The sequence below is a fragment of the Phyllopteryx taeniolatus genome, chromosome 11, assembly GCF_024500385.1.
Source record: "Phyllopteryx taeniolatus isolate TA_2022b chromosome 11, UOR_Ptae_1.2, whole genome shotgun sequence".
Taxonomy (NCBI): Eukaryota; Metazoa; Chordata; class Actinopteri; order Syngnathiformes; family Syngnathidae; genus Phyllopteryx; species Phyllopteryx taeniolatus.
Window position 1 is genome coordinate 3,067,588 of NC_084512.1, and position 21,690 is coordinate 3,089,277.

The following is a 21,690-nucleotide window of genomic DNA, read 5'->3' on the forward strand; positions in this document are numbered from 1 at the left end:
CTTGCCACAATTCTGTCTCTGAGCTCTTCAAGCAGTTCCTTGGACCTCATTATTCTCATTTGCTCTGACATGCACTGTGAGCTGTAAGGTCTTATATAGACAGTTGTCTTTCCCAATCAAGTCTAATTAGTTTAATCAAACACAGCTGGACTCCAATGAAGGTGTAGAACCATCTCAAGGATGATCAGAAGAAATGGACAGCACCCAAGTTAAATATGAGTGTCACAGCAAAGGGTCTGAAAACTTATGGCTGTGTGATATTTCAGTTTTTCTTTTTTAATCTGCAAAAATTTCAACAATTCCGGTTTTTTTCCGTCAATATGGGGTGCCGTGTGATTATTAAAGAGGAAAAAAAATTAACTTAAATGATATCAGCAAATGGCTTCAATATAACTGAGTGAAAATTTTACTTTTAATACTTTCCGTACCCAGTGTGTGTGTGTGTGTGTGTGTGTGTGTGTGTGTGTGTGTGTGTATCAGAGAGAGAGAGAGAGAGACGATATCCTCCATGACCCCACCAAACTCCTCCCATTCCCGAGTTTTTGCCTCAGCGACCACCAAAGCTGCATTCCGCTTGGCCATGCGGTACCCATTATGGATGGATATATATATATATGAATAAGATATAGCCATCCATCCATTTTCTTCCGCTTATCCGAGGTCGGGTCGTGGGGGCAGTAGCTTTAGCAGTGAAGCCCAGACTTCCCTCTCCGCAGCCACTTCCTCCAGCTCTTCCGAGGGGATCCTGAGGCGTTCCCAGGCAAGCCGAGAGATGTAGTCTCACCAGCGTGTCCTTTGCCCGTCCCCAGGGTCTCCTCCCAGTAGGACGTCCCCGGAACACCTCACCAGGGAGGCGTCCAAGAGGCATCCTAAACAGATGCCCGATCCACCTCATCTGGCTCCTCTCAATGCGGAGGAGCAGCGGCTCTACTCTGAGCCCTTCCCGGATGACCGAGCTTCTCACCCTATCTCTAAGCGAGAGCCAGACACCCTGCGGAGGAAACTCATTTCGGCGGCTTGTATCCAGGATCTTGTTCTTTCGGTCACGACCCACAGCTTGTGACCATAAGTGAGGGTAGGAACGTAGATCGACTGATAAATAGAGAGCTTCGCCTTTCGGCTGAGCTCCTTCTTCACCACAACGGACTGATACAAAGTCTGCATCACTGCAGACGCAGGATCTCATTCCCGACATGGAGAGGGCACTCCACTCTTTTCTCTTTTCCGACTGAGGACTACGGTCTCAGATTTGGAGGTGGTAATTTTCATCCCAGCCGCTTCACTGCTGCGAACCGCTCCAATGAGAGTTGGAGCTCACGGCTTGATGAAGCCAACAATACCACATCATCTGTAAAAAGCAGAGATGCAATACTAAGGCCACCAAACCGGAACCTCTACGCCTTGGCTGCGCCTAGAAATTCTGTCAATAAAAGTTATGAGCAGAATCGGTGACAAAGGGCCGTCCGGAAGTTGTTCTCCATGGACTCACCGAACTCCACCCATGCCAGAGTTTTTGCCTCAGCGACCACCAAAGCTGCATTCCACTTGGCCAGCCGGTACCCATCAGCTGCCTCAGGAGTGCCACATGCCAAAAAGGCCCGACAGGACTCCTTCTTCAGCTTGACGGCATCCCTCACCACTGGTGCCCACCAACGTATTCGGGCATTGCCGCCACTACAGGCACCGACCACCTTACGGCCACAGCTCTGGTCGTCCACCTCAGCAATGGACGCACGGAACATGGTCCACTCGGACTCAATGTCCCCTGCCTCCCCTGGGACTTGGGTGAAGTTCTGCCGCAGGTGGGAGTTGAATCTCTTTTTGACACGGGATTCTACCAGACGTTCCCAGCAGACCCTCACGATACGTTTGGGCTTGTGAGGTCAGACCGGCATCTTCCCCAACCATCGGAGCCAACTCCCCACCAGGTGGTGATCAGTTGAAAGCGCCGCCTCTCTCTTCACCTGAGTATCCAAGACATGCGGTTGCAAGTCCGATGACACGACCACAAAGTTGATCATCGAACTGCGACCTGCGGGTGTCCTGGTGCAAAGTGCACATATGGACACCTTTTATGCTTGAACATGGTGTTCGTTATGGACAATCCGTGATGAGCACAAAAGTCCAATAACCTGAAAACTTTCCGTACCCACTGTATATATAAGTACAGTAGGGGAAAAAAGTATTTTCTCAGCCACTCAATTTTCCTACTTAAAAAGATGAGAGAGCCCTGTAAATTTCATCAATGGTATACCTCAGCTATGAGACACACAATGATTTTTAAAAATCCAGATAATCACGTCTGAATATTTTATTTTATTTTTTTAAATTATGCGCAAATTACAGTGCAAAGTAAGTAATTGGTCACCTACAAACAAGCAAGGTTTCTGGCTCTCATAGACCTGTAACTTCTTAAGAGTCTCTGTCCTCCACTCATTACTTGTATTAATGGCACCTGTTTGTACTCTCTATCAGTATAAAAGACACCTGTCAACAACCTCAAACAGTCACACTCCAAAATCCACTAAGGGCAAGACCAAAGAGCTGTCAAAAAACACCAGAAACAAAATTGTAGACCTGCACCAGGCTGGGAAGACTTAATGTGTAATAAGTAAGCAGCTTGGTGTGAAGAAATCAACTGTGGGAGCAATTATTAGAAAATGGAAGCCATACAAAACCACTGATAATCTCCCTTGATTTGGGGCTCCATGCAATATCTCACCCCGTGGGGTTAAAATGATCACAAGAACGGTGAACAAAAATCCCAGAACCACACGGGGGGACGTAGTGAATGACCTGCAGAGAGCTGCAGAGAGCTGGGACCCAAGTAACAAAGGCTACCAACAATAACACACTACGCCAGGGACTTAAATCCTGCAGTGCCAGACGTGTCACCCTGCTTAAGCCAGTACATGTCCAAGCCTGTCTGAAGTTTGCTAGAGAGCATTTGGATGATCCCGAAAAGGATTCTTAGAAGGTCATATGGTCAGATGAAACCAAAATAGAACTTTTTGGTAAAAAGTCAACTTGGTGTGTTTGGAGGAGAAAGAATGCTGAGTTGTATCCAAAGAAGACCATACCTACTGTGAAGCATGGGGGTGGAAACATCATGCTTTGGGGCTGTTTTTCTGCAAAGGGACAAGGACGACTGATCCATGTAAAGGAAATAATGAATTGGGCTTTGTATCGTGAGATTTTGAGTGAAAACCTCCTTCCATCAGCAAGAGCATTGAAGATGAAACGTGGCTGGGTCTTTCAGCATGACAATGATCCCAAACACACCGCCTGGGCAACGAAGGAGTGGCTTCGTCAGAAAGCATTTCAAGGTCCTGGAGTGGCCAAGCCATTCTCCAGATCTCAACCCCGTAGAAAATCTTTGGAGGGAGTTGAAAGTCTGTGTTGCCCAGCGACAGCCCCAAAACATCACTGCTCTAGAGGAGATCTGCATGGAGGAATGGGCCAAAATACCAGCAAGAGAGTGTGAAAACCTTGTGAAGACTTACAGAAAACGTTTGCCCTCTGTCATTGCCAACAAAGGCTATATAACAATGTATTGAGGTGAACTTTTGTTATGGACCAAATACTTATTTTCCATCATAATTTGATGATAAATTATTTAAAAATCAGACGTGATTTTCTGGAAAAAAATATTATTCCTCATTTTGTGTCTCATAGGTGAGGTATACCTATGATGAAAATTACAGGCCTCTCGTCTTTTTAAGTGGGAGAACTTGCACAATTGGTGGCTGACTAAATACTTTTTTGCCCTGTGTGTGTGTGTGTGTGTGTGTGTGTGTGTGTGTGTATGTATATGTATGTATGCATACATACATACACACACACACACACACACACATCTCAGTGATCATGATGCACATGTCATGAGTCCCAGCCCTGAAACAATGAGTCGCTGCAATATATCATCAAGGAATACAGATAGAGTAATCCTTTGTTATATCACGAAGCAGTCGCGCTATATTGTAGATTTTTATTTGTATTATTTGTATTCATTGCTCTTGTGCTTTCTCAATATATTATGTGTTTAGGCCTGCCACGATAGCAAATTTTTCAGAATATATTTTCCCAAAAACCGACTGATATAATGATGTTAGAGCATAATAAAGAATTGGACACATTTTACAAATTCTGCCCTGGTAATCAAACATATGAGCAAAACTGTGTAATGTTATCTCATTTACTAAATAAAAGTAGGGCTTCATTTCACAATAAGAGTAAGTAAATATAAAAAGAAATACGTGTTCAAGTGCTTCACTGAAGAAAAATAAAGTATGAATTTCCCCTATTCTGTTTGGCATCTTGACATAACACTGAAATCTCAAACAATTTTACCTTTTAATTGAACAAATGTTCACAACTTAACCGTTTTAAAGGTTATGGTTTTTTTTGGTTTTTGTTTTCAAAATCTTTGTTTTGGTTCATAATGGCGTTTCATTTGGTCAGTTCTCCCAATGGGAACTTCCCACTGAGAAGCACAAACAAAAATGACACTGATAGTTTCATTTTTAGCGCCGTTGTTCCAAATGGTATCTTGCTTTATAGGTCTTTTTCAAATTTTTTGGCTACGGTGTCTGTCTGAATGGGACTTTTTCTGTGTCCGGACGCAGACTGTGGTCCAGCAGTTAGTGACCTCTTTTAAACGATGTCGCCACGATGTGTTATTAGGATTCCCACATTGTTTCCAAGCAGGACACGCTCCACTGCAACATGGTTGGCTCCTGTGTCGTGGGAAGGGCAGGCTACGGAGATGTAACAAGATGGCCATCCCAAACATATCACATTTGTACGAAATAAAAACAAATAAGTTTTTTATGGTTAGGTTTAGGGCTGGGGCTTAAGGCAGTTTTGGATGGGTTAAGGGTAGGATTGGGGGGGGGGTTACAGTTAATGGGAAAAATATTAACACCACCACACTCAAATCACATCTGTTCAACAGCCAATCATGGTGCAGCGGCGTATTTCCTGGAGCCAGTAATATTGATACAGGGCGTGTCCTGCCTAGAAACAGTCTTAATAACGCCGCCACGATCGCGTGAGCCAGAGTGAGCTGTTTAGCTCGCTAGCTAGTTCCCGCTCTGGCTTGCAAAGGTAATAAATGGGTAACTTTCCCAGTTGTGTGCATCTCCGGATCCAAAAGCGTTCTTCCAGCGGCTTGCTGCGTTGTGAGTTACTACTACAAGGAAAATTTATCGAATCCAGAAAAGTCTCCGTTGTATTCATGGAAGGATAACCCGCCCTCCTCTGCCTCTGATTGGCTCGCACCAAGACATGACTCATACTTTTAGTGGATAAAGATTCGCTGAAGCACTTTAGCAACACGCACGCAACTGCACACACACACACACACACACAGTCATACATACAGTACATACACATTAAAGGTAAGCATTGCTGTGCCTCTGTGGAGGCAGATTGCTCATTTTTGTGCGTCTCAGATGCGGGACACACATCAAATGAGATCCCTGTGTGTATACTGTTTGTGTGTGTGTGTGTGTGTTTTTATGTTTAAAATATAATGGATAGATGTGGGTCTCATTCGTCTAACTGGAGACTTTTACAACTTACTATTTCCTTTAATTTTTGAGTGATTACAATTTTTTAATGCACACCTTTTTGGATCGTAGCCACGTCTGACTTTGGTAACAAAAACAAACCGCATTTAAATCTGCTTAAAAATTTACCAAGTTATGATTTTGTGTGTGTGTGCTCATGCCCAAAAGTCTTTTCTTATTGTGAGCATAGCATAATTGTTGCTGCAGCAATAATAGTGTTTTGGTGGTACTGTATATGAATGTAAACATTGGATTGACGGGGGATAAATGCTCGGTAACATGTGATGGGAAGAATTCTTTTTCACAAAATCCTGTGGGGATACGCACAGCAACTATTAAATCCTATTGAAGGACTCGGGGAGCAAGAAAAAGAATTTTTTCGGTATTCGTGTTTTCACCTCTTCGCCCCACCTGTACCGTCAACCTTCCTGCAATACTTTCCCCCAATACCTCAATAATTATCGTACCGTGGGATTAATACTGTGATAAAACCGAACTGTGATATATAGCAAACATTTGAGTGCACTTGACCAAACCGGGCAAGCTCAAGTTTGCCATGGGCAAGGAAACATTTTTGGGCACTTGCCCTTAGCGTTAACGGTACTAACGTTTTTAGCTTCTCTAAGGGCAGTAGTTGGCTTTCAAGCTTCTTCCATCCGGTCTGTGGTGCAACCGCAAACCGTGTACTGTAATCTCTCGTGTATAATGTGCATTTTTTTTCCCCCAAAATTGTCAAAAGTCAGTAGTACACATTATACATAGGCATAGGGGAAAATGGAAAAAATCTTCACATTTCATAAATGTATGCCGCCATCTAGAGCGCTTATGAAAAGGCTGTACACTCATTTGAATATGCCACTGCCACCTAGAGGTTATGAAAAAGGTGTAGCCTACACTTTCATTCCAATATGACAGGGGTATGTATAACTGCATATATGTATAGTTGTGCTCATATGTTAACAGACCCTGGGAAAAATATAGTATTTTTAAATACGACTGATGACTGAACAACAACATTAATTTCTGTATGGTTATGTTTTGTTTAATGATATTGCTTTTCTGAAATGCTTGACAGTTTAATTTGAATCCCATTAAAATAAAATGTTATGTTTCGCCTGGCCCTTCATGTTTTCTTTAAAGAATTATACCCATCTTACAAATTCTTCATGGGTAATCAAACATATGAGCACAGCTGTGTGTTTTCTCATTTACTAAATAAAAGTAGGGCTGTGAATTTAAAAAAAAAGAGCACGTAAATAAAAATTTATTATTACGTGTTCAAATAAAGTGCTTAACTGCAGAATAATTATTTGAAAAAACTAACAAAATACAGATAATCATGTTTTGATCATATGGGTAGAAGCAAAATCATGTGTTGTAAAAATGCATTATACCTAGGTAGAGGGTTTTCCAGAATTTTTAGGTCAACTTTGAGGGTGCTTATTATACATGAGAAATTACGGTATCTGAATTTTTTTGGTTTACATTTCTTTTCATAACATCATGATAATGCTGATCACAAAAATAAAAATGATCAATTCAGTCACTATAATATAGAGTTGACATTTTCCTACTGTTTCATTTATAGTCTACTCTTCCGTGTATTGTTTTGAAGCCAGAGCTTCCAGAAAACATTGTTTTAGGGAATCTATGCATTTGTGTTCTCTGCATATAATTAGACACACCCAGCATTACAGCCAAGCTGATCAGTGAGCAAAAAGAGGACAAGGAGAAGAAGAATCATGAGGAGAAGGAGAAGATGAAAGCTGATAGTGGCTTCCAGGACAACTACAGTGTGGTTGTGGCCTCAGGTACTCAATTCCCATTTGCATCATTGTAGTTACTTTGTGTAGATCAAACTACAAATATCTTGTCGTTTCTGTGTTGAAAATTAGATTTTGTTTTGTTTATCTTCTCTTAGGTTTGAAGTCCCAGTCCAAGCGAGCTCTATCAACTCCTCCTAGACCTCCATCAAGAAGGGGTCGGGTGATGAGTGACAAGTTGACGACTTCATCAGGTGTGGACCCTTCTGCCAAAACCATCAGTGTGCCTGTCTTCCACCTCTACCATAAGCTGCTTCCAGGTACAGCATAATCATATGCAATGTTAACATGCATGCACATGATTCTTAAATCCTTTTTTTTCATCCTTCTCTCTAGGTCAACCCCTTTCACCTGAGATGACTCTGGCCCAGCTACTAACACTACTGTATGACCGCAAGATGCCACAGGGCTACCAGTCCATCAACCTCACAGTTAGACTGGGTTCCAAGGTCATTTCTGACCCTGGACTATCGAAGACAGACTCCTTCAAACGGTTGCGCACTGAGAAAGGTATAAAAAGGCAGATCTGTTGAGCACGCTTCTCTATCCAACAGAAAATTGTTAAATAACAAAATCACACTAGACAGTCCATACCATGTTCAAACATTCTTGATGCTTATATAATAAACAAACTATGAGTAAAATAACATTTGGTGTGTACATTTTTATTTTTTTTTTAAAGAAGTTCGCACTGTCATAAAACAAGAAAAGGTGAAACACACTTGTGGAGTTAATACTTTGTTCCGTTACCTGAAAGCGTGTGTGATATCACAAATAATGATGGAAGTTATGTGGTGGTATCCTTTCTGAAAATTGTTTGAACTGCACTACAGCAGGTTCTCTTTTTCTTCTTCTTTTAGTGGATCACACTGAAATGTTGAACAGTTGCCCCGAAGATGAACCTATGACGCCCGGCGATGAATGTCTTGACGCCTCAACTGATGAGTCCTTACTTGAAACGCACCCCATCCAGTCTCCGTTGCAAGTCTTTGCTGGAATGGGAGGCCTGGCGCTCATCGCAGAGAGGCTACCCATGCTCTATCCAGATGTCCTTCAGCAGGTGAGATTTGCAACAAATACAGGGATCTGAACAGCAAATCAAGGAACGAACAAAAATTTTAGACAAAAAGTATGCTGGTATCAGTGTACAACCATGCTGGTGTTCCGTGACCAATATCGTAGGCCTGCGATGTAATTATATTTGGCCCGTGAGACGTTATCAAATGTATATTAGAGCTGTTTCGTACTCCTCGAACGCTGGCAGCTAGATCCATTCCACATATCCACACAGATGTAATTTCTGAATATTACTCCACGGTGGACTAATATGCACGCGCATCGGCCTGGGGTTCCGCCTGTGCGCTTGGGACCTGCTTTGTTTGGGTAAGTCACAGGAGTTGACAAGACCAGAAAAAACACTTTCGCCACTTCTGCATTTAAGAACTAATGGTACTTTTACTCCGTTACAATGATCTAAATGTCGCTCGCTACTTTTATTGCTCAATTATTGCTTATTTATCAACTGTTTCGTGCGCGAGACTACGACTTCATTGGCCGCTGTTTACGTCAATCCAATTTAAGCGCTCGTGACGTTTAAGTCACATGACCTCACACATTATCTTCCAATGGGCTTCCCGCGCATAGGTATGAACACTAGATAAGCCAGCCCGACTGATTGTCGTGCCGACGTGGCGGCCATGTTGGGATGGTCGTCGTTACCATGAATGCAAAACCACGCTACTCGTGTTTACATTTAGATGAACAAAAACAAGAGTTTTAATGTATTGTATATGTCTGGTACTGTCTGCCCAAACGTGTATATTTTAGCTCACTTCTAACTTGAGAAAACATAATGCAGTAAATTTCTGATTTTTTTGTTGTAGTTTTGGAACAAAAACAAGAGCTTTAATGTATTGTATATGTCTGGTACTGTCTGCCCAAACGTGGATATTTCAGCTCACTTCTAACTTGAGAAAACATCATGCAGTAAATTTCTGATTTTTTGTTGTAGTTTTGACTGTGCATACACACACACAGAGCAATATCAGAATTTGCACATTCGCATTTTATTTTGTAATTCTTTTATTATTGATGTTCATGCTGTGGTTAAAATCTGAAGTTACTATTTACTCAGTACTTTGAGTAATTATTTCACTGTACTTTTTACTCTTAAGTAATTTTTTCTTTTACTCGAGTCACATTATTGTCAAGTAATTGTACTCTTACCTGAGTACAATGTTTCTCTACTCTACCTACCTCTATTGTTACTGTTACGCTTAAGCAAAATGTTTTGCTTATCAGATCAGCCAGTGTCGTATTTGTTGCACTGGCCTTTTGTATTTTCGCGTTGAGGTGCTGGGGGTCGTGGCTCTGGTTGTGGTCACAGCAGAACCATGAAGCACACGTAACATCGGCGACGAGTTGATCCACTAGTACATCTTGTATTAATTAGGAAACGCAGCTACAATTATCTAATTAGTTTACGGATGTTAATGTTAAATGTATTACAGGATGGAGCGATGTTAGGGATTATGTCAGAATGAGCTAACTTCAAATTCAGAAATGGACAATAAAATCTGTATTATATATAATAAAATATTAATATTTTCTTGGAGGATCTATTTGGGATTAGCCTTTGAAGTTGATAATAGTAAAAAATTACGTGAAACACAATGATTTTAGTCAATTCTTTCCAGAATGAGAGTGCTTAAAGAGGATGATGCTATTCATGCGACACAGCTTGAAGCAGGTGGAGATGGGCCTGGCTCAAGTTGGAGGCCAGAACAAAAAAAAGCAAAGAAATTTTATTTTAATCTTGTATTTGCACGTCAACATGTACTTGAGCATATAAATAAGTTTTCCTGCGTGAAGAAAATTTGTTTTTCTTTGTTTTTGTTTTTTTTGCCTTATTGTACTCTGCAGAGTCTTCCAGATTGCTTAATTTATGTTAAAATTAAAAACATCATTTGCAGGGACCCTCATCATTTGGTGGCATAAGTAAGCGTTATGCCACCAAATATTAAATATTATTCACTTTAAGTTAATTTAATATCTGTTCCATACCTTTGCTCACTTGAAAAGTGGATGGCTTCAAACAAAAGGTGCATGAGTTGTTTACCACATCTATATGTAAATACCATGAACTAAAAGCTGGAATTTTTAACTTTTGATCCCATATTAATCTTTTGATCTGAAACCCAAATGTTTTCAGTATACAACAAAAACAAAGGAATTGATCTTGCCATTCCAATACTTTTGGAGGGGACTGTATCTGACCCTGTCTTCATCCCTAAGACTTGCAGAGAAATATTCTGTTGATGTATGAGACAACAGTAAAACATTTTGGAAGGTGTGTGACTGTAACACAGTATTTGATTTAAAAATAATTACATAAATAAGAACATCATGCTTTAAAAAAAAAAAAAAAATCTTAACCTTTCCTGTTCTGCCGCATGGTCATGCAGAATAGAGGATTTGTATAGCTTTTTATGCTGGAACAGTTTTTCTGTGCAACGGGCATTTGATTGATAGACTGCATCTGTGGTAGTTTGCAGTTGAAACCAGATGTTTGCATACACTAAAAAGCAGTGGCGGGTGGTGAGTTTTGGACCTGGGCCACAAAATAGTGTACAAAACCGCTACATTAATTGTGTGATTAAAGAAGAGATGGGAATTTTGCATATTTGAGTATGAATACTATTATTACTAAAGCAAGAAACACAGTTACCTTTATCTTCCAATACATCACCTTCAAACAACTCCAAACCTCTCGAGGTTGTAGTGTATACACTACAATATAGCAGTTCACAATCAATATTTATCTAAAACATGATACAACTTAAAATACATCGTACTCACCGGTGATGCTGAAAGACACAGCAGACCTCCTTCCTTTGCCCCTTTTCTTTTGCTTGCCGTCATGCTAATACATGCTGCTATGAAAGTGGCCAAAAATAATTTTCTAGGGAGAAAGAGGCCAGAGAACAACTATTTTGGTTGAACTAGCCTCACAAAGTCCAGTTCTTCCTTGAAATGTGCGCCTTGAAAATGAATTTTTACTCATGTCTGACATAGTCATCCTCAGTAAATCAATCTCATGCACTTATTCACAGCTCAACCAACCAGACGACTAAAAATGCCAACTTGACTCAGCCTGCGCGATGGTGCAGAGTGGTGAATCTAAAATCTATTTGGTTGGCCCAGGGACCCAATGCATGTGTGTGTGTGTTTTACCTGTTTAATACCAGCACTCGAGATTCTGAAGGCCTTGGGCAGATTACATTTACATGACAACGTATAGAACCTGAAATCTGATTGGACAAAAAACAAAAAAACATTGAGGAGCTACGACCCCCACTCCTGCATCGCGCCCACAGTGGACGCACCACGAACGGCGAAGGAGGAAGCAGAAGCGAGGCAAGCGTGTGTTAACGTAACATTAACAGTTATTCAGATAACTATAGCATAAAGAACATGCTAACAAGTTTACCAAACCATCAGTGTCACTCCAAATTACTAAATCCAATGAAATCTTCATTCTCGATCTCACGTCTAAACAACTCCAGCAACTCCGGATGTCGACGATGCGCCGCGTCCTCTCCTACATCGCTTTCGTCAGACTCATTGTCAGTTGCAGGTACAGATACACAGGCTTAGAGCGCCCTCTTGCGGTTGTCAATGTGCAAATAACGTGAAATTATATAATAATGTGTTAATAATTTCACATATACATCGCTCGGGATTATGTCGCACCCCCGGCCAACTATGAATAACACTGCGAAAAATACGGTGTATGTATGTATGTATGTGTATATATATATATATATTATCCCTATCTCTTTATGCTTGGCCACAGGTCAGTGCCCCAGTTGTGCCCTCTGCAACACAGGAGAAACCAAAAGACACTGATCAGTTTGAGTGGGTCACCATTGAGCAATCGGGAGAGCTAGTGTATGAGGCACCGGAGTCCATTGCTACTGAGCCACAGCCCATCAACAAGCAGCAGGCCCAGTCGGTGTCTTCCTCTTCGTCTTCAGTGCAAACAATGTCACCCATCCCTGCCCACTCCTTGGCAGCGTTTGGCCTGTTCCTGCGTCTGCCGGGCTACGCAGAAGTGCTGCTGAAGGAGAGAAAACATGCCCAGTGTTTGCTGCGCCTGGTGCTTGGTGTCACTGATGATGGAGAGGGCAGTAAGTTAGAATAATTTTACCTTTTCAGGAGCCGACTAGAAAGTTTTGCCACCTCTGTGTGATATCATTCACGCTTGTCTTTTTGGGCTCATTTGAGTCTTATATCCTAAATGCGACTCTAAACTGCCACCAATCGTTGACTAAACTGCTGCTTTCTTGCTGAATACTTTTAATTATTTGTGTGCTGTGGTATCCCCTCCAGGTCATATCCTGCAATCTCCGTCAGCAAATGTGTTGCCCACATTGCCCTTTCATGTCCTGCGAGCATTGTTCAGAATCACTCCTCTTACAACTGATGATGGCGTGCTGCTCCGTCGTATGGCTTTGGAGATTGGTGCCATTCACCTTCTCTTGGCCTGCCTATCAGCTCTCAGCCACCATGCCCCACGGAATCCCAATGCAAGCAACAATGTCTCTGAGGTATCGTTGATATTTTATTTATTTATTTTTGTGTGTGTGAAACAAACATCTGTGTCTACATGCCTCAGTTGCTTTAACCTGTGTAAGCCCCAGAATAATAGCAAGACGATTCAACCAGAAATGATGCATTCAGTTTTGTCCGAGTCTATTAGATTGGTGCAACGGAAAGTGGTTGGAAAATTTTGCAATGATTTTGACTATATTGAACTTCAATTACAGCTCTGGAGTTAGGTGCTTCAGAACCAGGCATATTTTTTTGTTGTTATGGTGACATACTTTCACTTCTTTTCTTTCCTTTTCCTGTGAATTTATGGAGTTCTCATAGCTAAGGGCAGATCACATGAACAAGACCCAAATATATTTTCTCTGGCTGTCCTTGAGCTTGAACCAGTGCGTAGACCGTATCATGACATAGTAGCTAAAAAATCATAATTCTTATCCCCTTGATTTAACATAGCTGGTTTTAGCCTTGGTGGATTTGTCTAATACAGTTAAGTCCAGAAATATTTGGACAATATGGGGTTTATGAATTTTCCTTCATACACCACCGCAATGGATCACATGCAACTGAATCAAGATGTGATTAAAGTGTAGACTTTCAACTTTAATTTAAAGAGTTATTACAAAAAATGCCCTGTCGCAAATTGTGAAAATCGGCAAATAATTGATGTGCCCGAAGAAGTTGTGAATTGCCTAGAGATGCCACAAGATGGTAGTAAATCATAACTTTTCTATTAGACAGGGCTATGGCCTTTCTAAATGAATATTTTCCTCTCACATTAGCATAGTTCCATGACACCAAGATGCCACAAGATGGTACCAAAGCAATTCTTGTCGGTGAGTTTTTCAGCGAATAACAGAGGACGTTAAAAAAAAGGTAAATAGATGATTTAACAAATTGTGATTATGTAGGGGTACACGCTACATCAATTTTCTGCCTTTTATCTCCATTTTCAGGTGTTCAAAAGTGCATGCACGCATGCCTAGTTTTAAATACAACCATTGTTTTTAATAGTTTGCATTAAATGACTGCTTGAAGGCGAGAACTGCTGAACAACACCAGCTTCTGAGCTGCCTTCCTGGGGGTTTTCTGTAACTTTGCTGTTGGTTTGTTTGTTGAATGCTGGATTGATGTCTTCTTTTTTTTTTGTAACCGGAAAAACTACGCTCTAATTAGGTTGAGATCAGGTTACTAACTTAACCATTGAAGACTATTCAATGTACAGCTGCACCACTCACCCAAACACACACATACGCACAGCCCATTTTGGGAGTCACTTGTAAATATACATCGGCTGAAATATGAAACACGTCCCCCTTTTTCTCATTACATGTATTTCCAAAGGTGGTATTGACATGAAAATTTCACCAGATGTTTGGAACAACCCAAGTTATCCATACATATAAAGAAAGTACAACAAATAAGCTCAGAAATTAAGTTGTGTGTAATAATGTGAAATGACACAGGGAAAGCGTATTGAACACTCCAACTCGTATTTATTTAATACTTGTACAAAAGCCTTTGTTTGCAATGACAGCTTCAAGACGCCTCCTGTATGAGAGAAACTAGTCGCATCCATTCTTCTGGGTGTGATTTTGGCCCATTCCTCCACACAAGCAATCTTCAATTCTTGAAGGTTCTCTGGGCGTCTTTTATGGACCTTGAGTTTGTTATTTCCATAGATTTTCGATTGGATTCATGTCGTGTGATTGGCTGGGCCATTCTAGCAGCTTTATTTTTCTTCTTTGGAACCAATTGAGAGTTTCCTTGGCAGTGTGTTTTGGATCATTATCCTGCTGAAATGTCCACCCTCCTTTCATTGTCATCATCCTCATAGATGCCAGCAGATTTTTGTCAAGAATGTCTTGTTACATTTGCCCATTCATCCTTCCTTCAATAATGTGAAGTTTACCAGTACCATTTTCTGAAAAGCAGCCCCCATACCATCATGTTCCCACCTCCGAACTTCACTGTTGGTATGGTGTTTTTAGGGAGATGTGCAGTGCCATTTGCCCTCCAAACGTGGTGTGCATTATGCCATCCCAACAGTTAAATTTTGCTCTCATCAGACCAGACGATATTCTCCCAGTTTTTAACTGGCTTGTCCAAGTGTTGTTCAGCAAACTTTAAACGAGCTTTGACATCCTTTCTTTCAGCAATGGGGTCTTGCTTGGTGAGCGTGCATACAGGCCATGGAGGCGGAGTACATTACTCACTGTTTTCCTTGTGTCAACAGTACCTGCTAATTCCAGGTCTTTTTGAAGCTCTCCATAGGTGGTTTTTGGCTCTTGGACAACTCTTCTGATTATACTTTGCACTCCTCTTGTCAGAAATCTTGCAAGGAGTACCTGATTGAGGCAAATTTATAGTGGTATGATTGGCTGTCCACTTACATATTATGACCCCAACCGTGCTCACTGTAACGTTCAGAAGCTTAGATATGCGCCTGAAACCAGTGCTATCGTTATGCTTTGCAACAATTAGTTTGTGATGGTCTTGAGATACTCTTTGCGCTTACCCATCATGAGATGCGACTTGACTCACACCTTGACCTTTTTGTAGGCCATCACTTAGGACTGAGCCAGCTGATATTCATTTGCACTGACAAGGGGCTGGATTGCTGTTTGATTATTGATAGATTGTAGGTGGTGTTGTAGGTTTTCCATGCCTTTTTGCACCTCCCTTTCTTCATGTCTCATTTCACATTATTACACACAACTTAATTTCTGAGATTTGTTTCTTTGTATGTATGGATTACTTGGGTTGTTCCCAACATCTGGTGAAAATTTCATGGCAATAGCACCTTTGGAAATATATTTAGTGAGAAAAATGGTGATGTGTTAAATACTTATTTCAGCCACTATGTAATATGTTAGTATGTATTATGTTGGGTTGGGAATCGAGAACTGATTTGAACCGGGACTAAGATTTCGGTTCTCCCGGAATCATTCAAATTAAAAATTTCGGTTCCCAGTTTCGTTGCCTAAAGCCCGCCGACCCCAAAGAATAAAGTGGCAAAAACCAACGAAGAATTTGCACGAAGACGTGCTTTTTCCAACGGCAGCAGCAAAACAAAAATGGAAAAGGAATCAACATTTTACAGAGCATTTGGTTCCATCCATTACTAATTTTCTTGCGTCTCGTTTTAAATTTGTTTTTACCTGTGTCTTGTGAAATTATTTTTAGTGCCAGAATGCAGTGTTCTGGTGCGTACCCTTCAAAATAAAAGACCAGATGCTTAAAACAGGAAGTCAAGTCAAAACGTGCACATGTAAACCATTTGACATGATAAAACACTCGCAAAATAACTATTTAACAATGCTATATTTAGCTTTTTGGTGAACCAATAATTAATGAATATTAAGTCAATTGGGTTCGTGCCACACAATTGCCTTTTAGTTCATAGGTTTGATATTGATACTGGTTTATAAAGAACACCGAGTCAAATGTTCATTTTACTTTATGCTGCAGGCTGCTACAAAATGTTTGTTCATAACTTGGACACTCTTTATTTAAACCATGCAAACTTTTTTGACCCAGCCCCCTAAAAGAATCTGAATCGAGAATTGTTTGGAACCGGAATCGGGACCAGAATTGCTCAAATTCAAACGATGCCCAACCCTAATTATGTATTACGTTGAATTAAAAAAACATGTAGAACCAACAAAACTTTTTTATTTTCTTTGTGCCCAAATGCATTTCACAATGACAGCCAACACAAACCTTAGAAATATGCAGTTTGTTAGGCGTATAGTAAGCCAGTGTAATTAAGTCATTTTAGCATTAAATTGTGCCACAAATACAACAGACACTCAGCAAAATATGTATATTCAAACTAAAATAATGAATGAATGACAAAAGCAGAAGATGAAATATTTAAGTTCTGCTCCGTTCACCATCCAGCTGCTTACACGCCCATTTTCAAACGTCACCATTGAGGAGCTATGAGACTTCCGCGGAGGATACATCAGACTTCCTTTAATTTTAGCCACCTATTGGTGGATCCTCGCTCCTTGATGGGCGTTTAAGACACTTGAGACACTTGTTGATATGGCGGCGTTGACAACAACTTCAATCTTTTGAGGAGCTAGGAACGCTGCATTTTAAGGACTTGATGTGCACCCAGGGACACGGGTATTTCCAGGTCACAGATATACAATATGACTAGATTCAGCCAACAAACTTGCCTGTGGCTATGTGGCGGCCATGTTGAATGTGGTAAAATTCCCATCAAAGGCAATGCATGTGGCGGCCATGTTGACTTTGGTGACATTTCCAGGCGATTTATTGACGTGGCGGCCATGATGTCAGGAGTCATCCTGCCTATTGTCGCATAAGAGCTCTGCGCAGAGAGAGAGTGCACATGGCTGCGGTGTTAACTTAAAGAGAAATACGACGGACAAGTCTCTGGAGTCTGGAATGTGCTATTTTTGGTACAGTAACAGTTTTTTTTTAGTCAAGCTGTGCGTCCATGGCATATAATTAAAGGATTTGGAATTACAATAGTGCCTCTACATACGAGAGACCCAATTTACGAGTTTTTCGTGATACAATACGTGGATTGGCCGAGTTTTTTTGCGTGCCAAAACTTGAGAAATGAGGGCTGTGAGACTCCACTCACTTAACAAGCATCACTTTGGCTGTTGTAATTAGTAAATATTCTTCAAAAAAGAGGCTTCAAGCTGTACATTGCCACTACCAGTTGGAATTAACTTGAAAACCATAAAACAACAACAGCCATTTCAAGGTGCATGCACGCAAATGAATCCTCAGCGTGTGTGCATGTGTGAGACTTTTGGGTTGATTACCCTTACTACAACCAGTTTAAATCTTTACATTCTCTTCTGTTATGTTTTTATGAATATATTTTACAAAATACTGCTATATTTATTTATTTTTTTTTAAACTTTGAAAAAATTGTTTTTTGGGTACTGGAATGGATTGCATTTCCATTCCGTTTTAATGGGGAAATATGTTTTGAGATACGAGTGTTTTGAGGAAAGAGCAGGGTCGTGGAATGAATTAAACTTGCATCTCAAGGCACCAGTGTAGGAAGCACACGCCTCGACTTGCCACTATTCACTACGACAGCGAGCACACCAGCGTGCTAAGTTTGGATAAAATTGAAACGTCCATCCATCCATTTTCTACCACTTATTCGAGGTCGGGTCGCGGGGGCAGTAGCTTTAACAGGGACGCCCAGACTTCCCTCTCCCCAGCCACTTCATCCAGCTCTTTCTAGGGGATCCCGAGGCGTTCCCAGGCCAACCGAAAGATGTAGTCACTCCAGCGTGTCCTGGGTCGTCCCCGGGGTCTCTTCCCGGTGGGACGTGCCCGGAACACCTCACCAGGGAGGTGTCCGGGAGGCATCCGAATCAGATGCCTCAGCCACCTCATCTGGCTCCTCTCGATGTGGAGGAGCGGCAGCTCTACTCTGTGATCCTCCCGGATGATCTGGGCTTCTCACCCTATCTCTAAGGGAGAGCCCGGACATCCTGCGGAGGAAACTCATTTCGGCCGCTTGTGTCCGGGATCTTGTTCTTTCGGTCACGACCCACAGCTCGTGACCATAGGTGAGTGTAGGAACATTGATCAACCGGTAAATTGAGAGCTTCGCCTTTCGGCTAATCCACTGTTCCACGGCCAGGACGAAAACCACACAGCTCCTCCTGGATCTGAGATTCGACTTCCCGACGGACCCTCCTCTCCAGCACCCCTGAATAGACCTTACCACGGAGGCTGGGGAGTGTGGCCCCACTGTAGTTGGAACACACCATATGGTCCTCCTTCTTAAAAAGGGGGACCACCACCCCAGTCTGCCATTCCAGAGGCACTGTCCCCGATGTCCACGCGATGTTGCAGAGGCGTGTCAACCAGGACAGCCCACAACATCCAGAGCCTTTAGGAACTCCGTGCGAATCTCATCCACCCCCGGGGCCTTGCCACAAAGGAGCTTTTTAACCATCTCGGTGACCTCAACCCCAGAGATAGGAGAGCCCGCCCCAGAGATAGGAGAGCCCGCCTCAGAGAACCCAGACTCTGCTTCCTCATAGGAAGGCATGTCGGTAGCATTGAGGAGGTCTTCGAAGTATTCTTCCCACCAACTCACAACGTCCCGAGTCGAGGTAAGCAGCGCCCCATCCCCACTGTACACAGTGTTGATGGTGCACTGCTTCCCCCTCCTGAGACGCCGGATGGTGGACCAGAATTTTCTCGAAACCGCCCGGAAGTCTTTCTCCATGGCCTCACCGAACTCCTCCCATGCCCGAGTTTTTGCTTCAGCGACCACCAAAGCTGCATTCCGCCTACGGCCACAGCTCCGGTAGGCCGCCTCAGCAATGCGGAACATGGTCCACTCGGACAATATGTCCCCCGCCTCCTCCGGAACATGAGCAAAGTTATGTCGGAGGTGGGAGTTGAAACTCCTTCTGACAGGGGATTCTGCCAGACGTTCCCAGCAGACCCTCACAATACATTTGGGCTCGCCACGTCGGACCGGCATCTTCTTCCACCATCGGAGCCAATTCACCACCAGGTGGTGATCAGTTGATAGCTCCGCCCCTCTCTTCACCCGAGTGTCCAAGACATGCGGCCGCAAGTCCAATGACACGGCCACAAAGTCGATCATCGAACTGCGACCTAGGGTGTCCTGGTGCCAAGTGCACGTTTGGACACCCTTATGCTTGAACATGGTGTTTGTTATGCACAATCCGTGATGAGCACAGAAGTCCAATAACAGAACAGTGCTCGGGTTCTGATCGAGGGGTGGGGGCGTTCCTCCCAATCACGCCCTTCCAGGTCTCACTGTCATTGCCCAGTGAGCATTGAAGTCCCCCAGCAGAACGATGAAGTTCCCAGCGGGAGCGCTCTCCAGCACCCCCTCAAGGACTCCAAAAAGGGTGCGTACTCTGAACTGCTGTTTGGTACATGTGCAGTATTTTGTACTGTACAGTAATATGGGTGCATATGACCACAAAAAAATTGCTTCAATATAACAAACAATCGACTGTAACGGACAACCCCACCCCTGTTAAATCGAGGTTACACTGTACTAGCCTTCGAAAAGGAATTCTGTGATTTGTCTGTGCTCCACGATGTCTCACATCTCCCAACTGATGATTGTCAGACATGTCTTAGGAATAATCCTTTTCAGATTTGTATGTGATATTGAATGTAAGATGATTATTGTAGTGCTGCTTTCATCATACAATGTCTGATGTATTGTATATTCTTTATAGCCACAGATGTCAAGTTGTCATGGTGGAGGGACCAGTGAGGAGCAACAGCTGTACTGGGCCAAAGGAACAGGTTTTGGTACTGGATCTACAGCGTCAGGGTGGGATGTTGAGCAGGCTCTCACAAAACAGCGTCTGGAAGAGGAGCATGTCACATGTCTTCTGCAGGTAAGTCAGTCTTAGCCTGATCAAGGCACTGCTCAGAATGACACACTGCTATGTAATCACATTGAGCAGCAAGTAAGGCTATATTTGGTACAAACTATTAATTGGAATATGACACTGAATTTTACAATTTCGCTACATTATTGTATTGCAAATACATACGACTAAATGTTGTCATTCTATTTTTATAGTGAAAACAATTACACAGTATGTTTCTTTTTATTTTGGTGTGTCTAGGAGGGAATATACTTTGTGTTGCAACATAGATTACAAATAGATGTGTCATCTTAATCAGAATTATTGCAACAGTTGAGTTATAGCTGAATAATGTCAGATTTTTATTTTTTGATCATACACCCCAGCTCAAACTTAACAAGGATGAAAAATCTATTACCATAATAGGACATAGTTTTTTTGCTGAATACTCGTGAAGCTTTTGGTGTTAATTTTGATGTTGTGCCGAAAGATTTGTAATACACACAGGTATGCACACATATATATCCCTTGAATGTGAATCTGTTACCTCCTCTGATATCTACGTTGTTTTGTTTACCAGGTCTTGGCAAGCTACATTAATGCAGCAGGTTCCAGCAGCTTCCACAGTTCTGATACATCTTCAGCAGAGAGCAGAACCCACAACAGCTCAGCACTTCCAGTAGTGCTGCAGGAGCTCCTCAGTCAGTCCTGTCTCATCCCCGCTATGTCCTCCTACCTACGAAATGACTCTGGTAAGCTCCTGTTCCATTCATGAATTGTATTGATACAGTTAAAATACTTTGAAATCTCGTGAGGCTTAACTACAAATATTACCAGGGCCCACCACCTTGTATTCGGCCCTTTCCATTGGATTAAGGTGGTTTTCATTTAATTACAATTGCATGTATTTGTCATTAGCCATAGCTGACAATGTTAAGCTACTTATTAGTGAATAATATATGGAATGTATAGCCTCTTCAAACATATCGCTACTTCATTTGAAGCGTGGCCTGAATAATGACTAATTCTTTTAAATGGGAAATGCCACTGAATGTACCAATTTAACATCATGATGCGTTTCAATAAAAGCTGGTTGTTGTCCAACCAACTTATGTATAGGAGCCAGTTGCCCCACAGCTCTGGTCCTTCAGTAAATGTCACAGAGAGCTGCTTGTAATGAAAAACTGAGAGCCCCCCTCCTCTGATGTCAAAAGAGCTGTTAGTCAGAAGGAAATGGTACTGCCGCTGAATTTATTGCTCAGGTGGGAGTGAAGAATAATGTAATTAAAGGGATTTTATACCCATGTCTTA

General features: G+C 42.0%; 1 protein-coding gene across 7 annotated transcripts in view; it reads left to right on the plus strand.

Annotated features, from left to right (window-relative positions):
* birc6 (baculoviral IAP repeat containing 6) overlaps positions 1 to 21,690 on the plus strand; it is a 195,138-nt gene that overhangs the window by 112,298 nt on the left and 61,150 nt on the right. For all 7 annotated transcript variants that reach the window (XM_061789583.1, XM_061789579.1, XM_061789581.1 and 4 more), the window contains 8 exons: positions 7,250 to 7,381; positions 7,492 to 7,653; positions 7,730 to 7,903; positions 8,254 to 8,453; positions 12,249 to 12,582; positions 12,785 to 13,002; positions 20,242 to 20,406; positions 20,960 to 21,131. In XM_061789583.1, coding sequence (XP_061645567.1) covers positions 7,250 to 7,381; positions 7,492 to 7,653; positions 7,730 to 7,903; positions 8,254 to 8,453; positions 12,249 to 12,582; positions 12,785 to 13,002; positions 20,242 to 20,406; positions 20,960 to 21,131 — 1,557 coding nt within the window. The remainder of the gene's footprint in view (positions 1 to 7,249; positions 7,382 to 7,491; positions 7,654 to 7,729; positions 7,904 to 8,253; positions 8,454 to 12,248; positions 12,583 to 12,784; positions 13,003 to 20,241; positions 20,407 to 20,959; positions 21,132 to 21,690) is intronic.